The sequence below is a fragment of the Lutjanus erythropterus genome, chromosome 7 (assembly GCF_056507025.1).
Source record: "Lutjanus erythropterus isolate fLutEry1 chromosome 7, fLutEry1.hap2, whole genome shotgun sequence".
NCBI classification, from domain to species: domain Eukaryota; kingdom Metazoa; phylum Chordata; class Actinopteri; order Lutjaniformes; family Lutjanidae; genus Lutjanus; species Lutjanus erythropterus.
The window spans coordinates 35,837,816-35,848,260 of record NC_139323.1 but is presented as its reverse complement, the minus strand read 5'-3'; the positions used below and the strand labels follow the sequence as shown (position 1 = coordinate 35,848,260).

General features: G+C 38.0%; 1 protein-coding gene across 1 annotated transcript; it reads right to left on the bottom strand.

Moving 5' to 3' along the window:
- Positions 1-908: 908 nt before the first annotated feature.
- Positions 909-5,690, bottom strand: LOC146324320 (methyltransferase-like protein 27). The gene is made up of 6 exons (XM_084722306.1): positions 5,550-5,690; positions 5,088-5,292; positions 2,970-3,098; positions 2,218-2,353; positions 1,404-1,496; positions 909-1,190 (listed from the first exon to the last, which is right to left on the bottom strand). The coding sequence occupies exons 2-6, from the start codon at positions 5,205-5,207 to the stop codon at positions 976-978; spliced, it is 693 nt and encodes a 230-aa protein (XP_084578432.1). The 5' UTR covers positions 5,208-5,292; positions 5,550-5,690; the 3' UTR covers positions 909-975.
- Positions 5,691-10,445: the final 4,755 nt, after the last annotated feature.

The window sequence follows — 10,445 nt, the reverse complement described above, 5'->3', positions numbered from 1 at the left end:
GCCCCCCTTGTAGATCTGGGTTCCCTAGCCCAGTTCATTAAGCCAACCGTCACAAATCTTGGGTTTAAAGTGGATGCTGATCTCAAGCTCGACTGTCAGATCAGTTTGGTTGTTAAATCGAGCTTCTTCCAGTTGAGGCAGCTCGCCAAAATTAAACCTATTCTTTCAAGGCAGCACTTTGAAACAGTAATCCACGCCTTTGTGACCACTAGGCTGGATTACTGTAATGCACTTTATGTGGGGGTTAGTGGGTCCTCCGTCGCCCGTCTTCAGATGGTGCAAAATGCTGCAGCACGTCTTTTAAATCCAATCTTAAAACCCATCTATTCTCCTTGGCTTTTAACACCATGTGAAATGTTGAATGTATTGTTATTTTTCATTTTATTGTCTATTTTATTTATATTTACATTATTAATTTATTGTTCTATTTTTATTGTTTTAAATTGTATAGCTGTTTTATGTCTTTTAATCTATTCTTGTGTTTTATTTCTGGACAGCACTTTGGTCCACTGTGGTTGTTTTAAAGTGCTTTACAAATAAAGTTGGATTGGATTGGATTGAAAGTACAGCTTGTTATGTCTTATTAGTGTACTGTAAAATAAAGTGCAACCGAAATACCTCCCTTTGCCAAGTCTTATCTAAGGAGCGTCCAATTTACTGGAGTAGTCAACAACATTTCTTCTGCATAAGAACCCTATGAGACGGTAGTGATTACTTCAGGTACTCAGATGTTACCAGAGTCCACTAGGTTAGGTAAATGTTATGAAACTGATGGGGAGGAATTAACATGACAACTACATAATGGCCTTGTTAATTTCCATCAATGTTTATTTTACAGACCATAAAACACTTTTGACAAAAACAGAATTGCTGATTCCTCCTGACTAATGTTTTTGTTTGTTTGCTTATTTGTTTGTTTGTTTTTTAGTAAATGTGTTTAGGGCCTGTAATTATGATGATTCCCCTAATTCAGAATCATATTAGGGGTTTCTTGAACAGGTAGAGAGTTCCACTGGTGAATCCCTCGTCCTCCGCCATACTTGATTCCTTCATGTATCTGTCACACTTCTTGATCCCAACAGACGTCCACAGTCTTTCCTTCTCGAGCAGCTGCAGCTCTCTTTCCACAGCAACAGTCGAGTCTTTAGGATCAGTTCTGTGTTGAGTCTTTGTGACACAAATCAAGCCGCCTGGAAGAAAAGACACGAAAAATCCACAGGTCTGTTTCTTTTGGTGAATTTCTCACCATCTGTGGTGATTTGATGTGGTGATCACATCAAGTTTTCCTAACAAAAAAATCCCACAAATCCATTTGAAAGTAACTTGCACACATGAATATGCAAAAAAAGAAGAGAGAATGCACAAGTACAGCACAAAGCCTGATGGGAGCTGTAGTTATTTACCTGGTTTGGTGGCGTGGCACAACTCCCTCAAAACGCTGAGTGGCACAGTATGAGGTTGCAGGCCACCGATCATCACCACCACATCAAACGTATCTGAACCAGGAGGGAGGGATAAGAGAAGGGGAGAGACAACAGCAAATGTTTGGTGGAAGAAGAGTGGACAGAAAAAAGAAAAAGAAAAGGGAAAGAGAGCCGATGAGTTCATGGAAACAGCACATTTCCTGTCAAGCTTGTCCGCAGCTAATCTTGTATACAACTGGACCCATCAGCCAAATTTTTGGTACACATTTATGACTGTCTGCTGTAGGAGCTCTGAGATTCACAACTTCTGAGAAACCTTTTTTAGTGCCTCCATGCTGTTGACAGCCGTGATCAGCGGCCTTATGTTTTTGGACCATCCCATTCTTGTGAACACAATATTAAGGGATATTTCTTAAAAATTTCTTCAGACTTTGCACAAACATCCACTTGGACTCAAGGATGAACTGATTAGATTTTGGTGGTCAAAGGTCACAGTAACCTTGCATCCTCCCTGTCTTGTGAAGGCGATATTAGAGCGAGTTTCTTAAAATTTGGAACAAATGTCCAATTGAATTCAAGGATGTACAGATTAGATTTTGGTGGTCAAAAGTCAATACAACCTCACAGAACACATTTTTGGCCATCACTCAAGAATTCATACACTAAATATGACACAACTTTACACAAATGTCTAATAGGATACTAGCAGTGCTGGAGAGTTCTTTTATTCACATCTTAACATGAATAATGATATGATATGACTGGTTGTTCGGGTTGTGTAAATATACTTTACCAGCTTGCGCAGGCAGCGGTTCAGTTCCCAGTACAGCCAGTTTGAGTTCCGCATAGAGACCAGTCTTTGCGGCTTCCTCCAGCATGCTTTTACAGCTGTCGACTCCCACAAAGTGCCTGAAGCCAAGTTCACTCATCTGCACGCAGCAGAGCAACACACAAACAAGAATAATAGTCCGATTGAGTGGACGCTTTGCTAGCACTCAGTTATTCAACCTGATATGGCTCTTTTATTCACTGCCATTTTTTATAGGAAGCTGGTAGCTAATTTTACTCGAGCAGCCACTATGTCGGCTGTATATAGTCTAGCATAGCAGAGACAAGCACCCAGGTGTCCATAGCCAACGATGTTATTTGCACCTCAGGTGTAAATAGCGACATTGGCTATTTGTACCCACATGGCAGAGACAAAACCATAATCTTTTCCTAAACCTAACTAAGTGGTTTTGTTGCCTAAACTTAAACAACCTGTGACTGAAAACTGAAAATAAGAATACGTAATACTAATTATGAAAGTGTAGTTAGCACCGACTTCTAATTTCACACTAGATTAAAATGCTAGCCCATTCTAAGGGGGCCATGTGTGAATATCCAAATAGCTGCTATGTGCCAATTTTATCCAGGTACAAATAGATGTTTTGTTTATTACTGGACAAGATCCTTCACACTGATGTATAACCTGACACTGAGAACTGACATTATAGTCACTTGGTATTAATGATCATCTGCAGTAGTGTAGGTGTGCAGCCTTACAACTTTAGGAAACTGTCCAGGACCACAGGCAACATCCAAGATCTGGGCCTCCTCTCGACTCCCACTGAAGTTGGAGGAAATGAAATCTGCTACCAGATTTGGTCCTTGGTATCCCATGATGTTGAGATCCTGTTGAAGACATGACAGTAACAAGCAATTATCAAAGTCCTGGACTTTGTCTGGAGGCAGGTAAAAGTGCCATTTGACTTCTCAAACTACATATTATGCTGTGATGTTCTTTCAGAGTATATTTCTGTTTGGATGAACTTGTTAAATTTTCCTCTGAAGCATTTATGCAATACATAGAGATGTGGCGGTAATAACAATATATTACAGTTTTATTAAAATATTAAAATTTCTTTCTTTTTTTATTTATAAAATGTATGATTTGTGTATGTCTCTTCCATTTGATCACACTGAGAGATCCCCTTGTAGCAGTTTAATTTATCTGTGAGCTGTATTTTACTCTACATGGGATTAGAGTTTTACTTCCCACAAAAGTTAATTTTTAACTATGAATAGAGTTAAAAGATCAACTTGCAGAAAAGAGTTACAGAGTCTCACATGTATACTAAAACACCATTCCAAAGCCCAAACTTTTGCTGTTTATTTATGGCAAAAATGTATTTTTTATCACGTTTAGTAACAAAAACAAACATTTAATTAAAAGCCAAATCACAAGTTTCTGCTAGCCCCGGTTTTCTTGGCCACAACTTATTTATTTCATGGCCACTGAGAACGCTAAATTAGAATTAGCTGGCAGATGGAAATGGACAATATACCCTAGAATTCACTGAGGCGTGATATTCTTGTTTAAAATTAATGCACCAGTATTGACATTTCAGTAATAGTAATTATGGTTTCTACGAAAATTATTTAGACAAATAAGAACTACTCAAAAATATAATGTCAAGTCTTGAATCTGTGCATCAAATCAAGACGCACTTAGAGAAAGAACAGGGGTAAGAATTTGATTATGGTAATGTGATGTTTTGAAGGACTGCTGCAGAAGGAGAAATGAGGCCAAATGGGTATTTCTGTCTGTATCTGTTTTATGCATACAGTATGCCTGTAATGCCTTCCCTGCTTTCCCACAAAATGCAGATTATCCTCAGTTCAATCCATATGTATATATATATATATACATATATATATATATATATATATATATATATATATATATATATATATATGTATATATATATATATATATATATATAGTAGGAATGAAATTTAGTTTCTCTGAGGCCAATTGTGCAGCATTTAACCTTTAAGCAGTGCAGACAAGACAGACAACATAAGATGCCAAAACAAAAGAAAACAAGTGCAAAACAGAAACAATGTGAAGAGCATTTTAAAATACTGTGGTTAAAGCTGTGTCTGAATGAATGTGTGCAACCTTCACCCCTTTATTTGTCTCCATCTAAAGCTCAAAACTACACCAACCAGGCTTGGAGAGTAATGGATTACATTTATCGGGATTCCGTGATCTGGATACAAAAAAAGGTAATTGTATTCCAAAAAAAAATGGGGTAGTAAAAATGGGGATTATTCGTAGGATTACAGTTTTAAAATAAATAATGGTACACTACCATGCACGGTGCACACAGTTTCCAAGTCATTATCAAGGCCATAAAATACTGCAATAATGAAACTATAAATTGATCATTAAATTCATCTTCATCTATTTTGAATTGATTACTCATTTTTTTTGTCATTTTTAAATAAATGATATCCGAATAACTGAATATTTTGGAGCTGTGGACATTTGATCAACATTTTTCACCATTTTCTGACATTTCATAGACCAAACAACTAATCAATTAATTGAGAAAATAATCGTCCAATTAATCAATGACAAAAATAATCATTAGTTGCAGCGCTACAACACTAAACACTAAACAATTTCATCATATTTTATGCTAAGGTAATCCCAAAATAACAGAAAGTAATCAAGTTACATTACTTTAATATTGTGATACTTGGATTACGTTACTGACTACAGTTTTTTAACTGTATCGGAATACATTTTTAAAGTAACCATCTTAACCTGACAACAACAAGATCTAAAGTGTGACAAAAACAAACACTTTAAGGTCACATCAAAACTTAACTGACCGTCTCATAGTTTGCCGCCCATTTGTCAAAGAACGTCACCACCTCTTCTGGACACTCACACTGCCTGCGGGATTGCAGGACCTTCCTCACATCTTCAGCAGTTCTGGTCGAGTCTGACATGTTTACACGGTTCAGCTTTAAACCTGGATTCCTGGATTTGAAGTGACGCCGCACGCAAAATCCACTGATATCAAACTCTCAGCTCCTGAAGATTTGAGAGGTGACATGTGGACATTTTGAATGGACTTTTTTTCCACTCTGACAAGTGGTCACCATGCAATCTGTTGTCACTGACGAAACAGAAGCTGACCAACGAAAGAACCTTTAGATAAGCCTTGTCTAGTATATATCAATAAACAAAACACTTATTACATGTACATGTCCCTCAAAAAACACACGCAAAGTTTGCATTCAGAAATTAAATACGCAGTGAAGCAATATATTACATTTGAAATGACTCACCTGTAACTGAATGCACAGAGTACTGCTCTACTTCTACTGCTGATCTACTCAGCCTGCTGAACAGGTGGTGCATACCTTAGAGGAAGAACCTCCCTCTTTATTAATACCCTTGGGTGAAATTTTTCTATTTATTCACACCCATGTTGGCTTCAGTCAGGAAGACTAACTTTATGCCTCATTCGTCCATAACTGTCGTTCTCTCCCCCTCTCTCTTTACCCACTTATTCTCAATCAGCTATCTATGGGTGCTCACTCTTTTAGTTAACCAACCAGCCAATCCCGTCGTTGTGTCAAAGCTTTAAATCTGTTGTCCCCTCTGCCTCTTTAAGCTGTCATGTTGGTACAGAATCGTTGCAACCCTTCTTCACCCCACTCCCTTCCGGCTCTTCTGATCCTGTGCCCAGGTTGAGCTCATCCAGTCCACTCCTCATCACATCCAGACATCCCCTCACCACCGCCACCAGTGGTCTAGACTCCATCAGGGGTTTCCTTTAAAAGTCTAATCACCAAAGATTTTTCTTATCTCGATTGTGCCCGTGACAATTAACTACTATATATTACTATACTTTCACTTCAGATTTCTGGACTTTAGTTTTTTTTTACTTAGTGATATTGCTACTTATAAGAAAGTGTAAATGAAGTGTGTAAATGAACAAACTTTGCAGCAGCAACTTTAATCCTTCGTTTTTTTTGTCTGTAATCTGCCCTTTAATGTTATGAACCTGTTTGACTCTAGTGTTCAGTACTTTAGCACTACTAAATCATACAGACAGGTGACATTTTATGTAAAACTGTCATTAAAAAAAAGCCAAACACGGCCACTTGACCTTGGATCAACATTTATATCTATGGGAAACACATCAGTAAAAACGTTGAGCGCACAGTTGAAAAGTTGGCACAGGGCAACAAAGACAATTTGGCATGTGAATGATGTAACCGGGCTGTAGGGCAAATAGGATAATGAGGGACAGGCGAACAGGGAGGAGCGGTGTCAGGTGCCAAGACAGGATAATAGCAGAATGACAAGGTCTGTAAATATCCATGGAAATGCAGTACAGTGGGTTAGGGAGAAGTTATACAGCTGGAGGGGAAGAATTAACATGACAAGTGTTACAGTGACACAGTGGCACTGTTCAGCACAGATGGGGGGTAATACGGTACGATGCGTTATCTGTCACCATATTCGATGTATGTGGTGTAAATTAAGAGGATAGTGCAGGCTTGAATGCTTGACAAGGGGTCCAGTAGCGTTTTCCTGACATGTCTTCTATCTTTTCCATCAATGTTTATTTCACAGACAATAATACACTAATGACATAGAGTTCCACTGATGAATCCCTCATCCTGCGTCGTCCATGTTTGCTTCATCTGTCAGTCAGATTTCTTGATCCCTGCATGTCCGCAGTACTTACCTCTCCAGGAGCTGCAGGTCTCTCTGCATAGCAACGGTTGAGTCTTTAGAACACTTCCGAATTAATCCACCTGGAAGAGAAGAACGCAAAAATCCATAGGTTTGTTTCTTTGTAGTAATGTAATGTAAGATATTGGCTTCATTTATATTTACTCATAAGACTGAAAAAGAAAGAGAATTAGATAAAGATGGAGAACAAGTGTGTTTTTTATGCATTTGCCTCTGAAAGAGGGACTGGATGAGACGGGGGAAGACAGACGAGATCTGTTGACTACCGCCACTGGCAAAATCGACTAATATTTGTATTTTAATAAAATGACAGTCTGTTGCCTGTGGCCATGTATAAGCAGTTGTTCAATTATTTGAGTAGGCTTACAGCTTACAGCATAACATGTAATACCTCCCCTGCTTCACCATAAAAATGTAGCCTATCCTCAAACTTGAATCTGAGTTTTAGAAATTCTCAAAACATGTATTTCAAGGATTGTGGCAATTAAACGTATTGCATTATTATCCATTATTCAGTTTTGCTTCAGTGTGTTTACTCAGTGTGTGTGTGTGTGTGTACTGTTAAGACTGACAGAAGCCAACATTTACATGTAATTATTCATAAGTAAGAACAGAGGACCTAATTAACACAGCAAAGTATCCTTATTAAAAAAAAGAACAGAATTTTAGAACTTTTATCATTTTATATGACCTCATGAATGAGTTTAAAATTAATGTCCTGAAGATGCCTGAACAGCCACAACAAAGTGTAGTTAACGCACGTTTCAAAACCTGTCTTAGACGGACAAATGATTTTTCTCCTGACTCCGCTTACGTTATTAAAAGGAAATACAAATAAGGATGAAAGGAGCCCCCTCTTTAATGTATACTTCACCAACACACACGGGTCTTAAAAATGACCAACAATAACACAGAAGAATATGAATTCCCCTAAGAGATGTTTAGAAATTGAAATTTAGAAAGACAGTTTCACTGTAGTGTATGGAGGTCCCCTCTTTGATAGTTAGACATCACTCAAGGATACGAGTCCCCTATTAGCAGTTTCTTTAAAAATTTACAAAAAGCACATTTGACAGTAATGTCAAAAATGTAATTATCCAAATAAAACTCACATCCTGCTTCTTTTTTACTGGTTAACATATGAGTCACTGTTAGTTTCCTCGGTAAAATTTAAACACAGGCTTGTTTAATCTGATTTCACAGAGACCTGGTGGCAGGCATTAAGAATGACTATATGGAAAAGGACAGTCTCCTCAGTTTTTACAGTGTGTATTGATGAATATTGACCGCTGAGATGCAGTAGTTATGGTAAAGTAGGTGTGTGCACTTGCAAAAACAGTTTCTGTGAGAATGAATGTCTTCAACCCTCAAGCCTTTATTTGCACAGTCTCTAACAAATGCCTGAAACTATAACTAAGATCTCAAGTGCAAAAAGAAAAAAAAGAAGGAAAAAAACACTTTTTATTATAGCTTTAAAACTTGACTGACCTTTTTATAGTTTGCTGCCCATTTGTCACAGAATGTCACGTTTCCTCTGGAGCACACTCTCTGCGGGACTTCAGGATCTTCCTCTTATCTTCAGCAGTTCTGGTCGAGTCTGACATGTTTAGACAGTTGAGCTTCAAACCTGGCGAAGAGACACCGTGTACCTGCATCTCTGGATCGGAAGTGACACTGCACCCAGAATCCATTGGTATCAAACTCTCAGCTCCCGAAGAAAAGTGGCTGTAGGAAATTTAGATGCTTTCAGTGGACGTCATTTTGAGTGGACTCTTTTTCTGCTCTGCAAAGCAGTTGCTCCGTAATTCAAGTTGATCTCCATCAACAAAACTTATAGATCTTTTGTCTGTATTCTCCTTGCTGCCGCCCACTCCTCCTTGACACGAAGCAGAAACATGGAGATATGTGCAGATATTCAATGTTGCATAAAATTTAACACAATTCATGTTTTTAGTGCTGCAAGCCTGTAATCCAATACCCTCCACAAATCCAGATAAAAAAAAAAGACCTTTTGCACATCCCCCCTGCTCTTTCCCATAAGAATAAGGAAAACCATGTAATTACAACACAATACAATCAAACCCTGTCCTAATTGTGTAAAGGCCTATAAATTATTCTTTTGCTCTACTGGTTACATATTCATATATTCATTGTGCAATGGACCAAAAAAGAGATTCTTCATGTGAATTTTATATTATTGTGGTATTACGGTTAAATTATCTGCAGAGCTGTCAAACAATAACACATGAGAAGCTTTAAGAAATCACCACACGCTCCTGAAAGGAAATCCCAGCTGCAAATGACAAAACACCAATCTGCTGAACCTTCATCAGCCAGTCTGACTAAATAGACACCCTGTTGCTGATTTGTATGTAGCTCTTCAAAAAACCATAGGACTGCTGCTGCGAACTGAGCTGTGAGGTCAATAAGAACACAATCAATTCATTTACTTTAAATTCATTTTTTTGGAAAGCAGTTGAGAGCCAGAGCTGCTAACGTAGATGGTATATTAAATAGTTGGCAGAACTTCCATATCCTAAAATTGAAGCAATTGCAGAAGTGCCAGCAGGGGGCGACTTAAAAAAATAGTCTGTATAAATTTAAAATGACTTGATTTAATACCCCAGTAAAAAGTTTCCTAATGAGTTTAGAGATCTTAGCAGTTTCAAGTTTTCTTCAATACAACATGGCATTTATTTTTTAAATTATTGTCCCATGTAGAGTAAAAGAGATAACATTCATTATTCGTAGTTAAGTCCATCCAGTGTAAGACTCAGGGCTCATGAAATTCAGATCAAAGTAGCCACTGCTGATCAAATATAGATCAATATAATATTATTTCACATCTAAAATGTTTTTAGAAACATGTTTTAGTGCACTGTTACTGTAAAAAAGATCCACCAGGGGGCTGCCACTGTGTGTTTTCCAGCGGAGCGTCCCTCGGCTCAAACTGTCAAGCTAGGCAGTGGTGTTAAAATACGGATCAATATGCTTTTATTACATTGCCTATTTCTCTCCTATTTTAACATGTTTTAATGTACTGTTTAGCTGTAATATGGGAAAGATTTCAACCAGGCAGCCACCATTGTGTTTCCAGTTTCAAATGGAGTCAAATGGAAAATAAATAAATGGTGGCTTCAAAACAGACGTCCACAAACCAATCAGTGATGTTATGATTGGTTCAGACTCATTATGCTGTTAAGTTTGTATTTCACCCAGAAAGTTGAAGCAAGCAAGGCTAACTAGCTTCCACTCAGGAAGTCAGTTTTTAGTCTTCAGTGATTGCAATGTGTGTGCATGTGTGTGATAAATGGCCCCCAAGTATGTGTCTCCTGAGATTTATCGACACAATGATGTCTCTGACATCATTCCCCTTTGCCAGCCTTTAATGATTCGACTCCAGACTCGGCGGGGAGACGGAGGATGAGGAATTAGAATCCCAAAACAGAGGAAATCTGCATAATGAAGTTTGAGCG

Excerpts from the sequence above, each read along its gene's own strand:
- LOC146324320 (XM_084722306.1), bottom strand. The coding sequence starts at position 5,207 with ATGTCAGACTCGACCAGAACTGCTGAAGATGTGAGGAAGGTCCTGCAA. Across the intron at positions 3,099-5,087 it reads GGGCGGCAAACTATGAGACG|GATCTCAACATCATGGGATA; the intron begins GTCAGTTAAGTT and ends TGTCTTCAACAG. Across the intron at positions 2,354-2,969 it reads CTGGACAGTTTCCTAAAGTT|ATGAGTGAACTTGGCTTCAG; the intron begins GTAAGGCTGCAC and ends TGCTGCGTGCAG.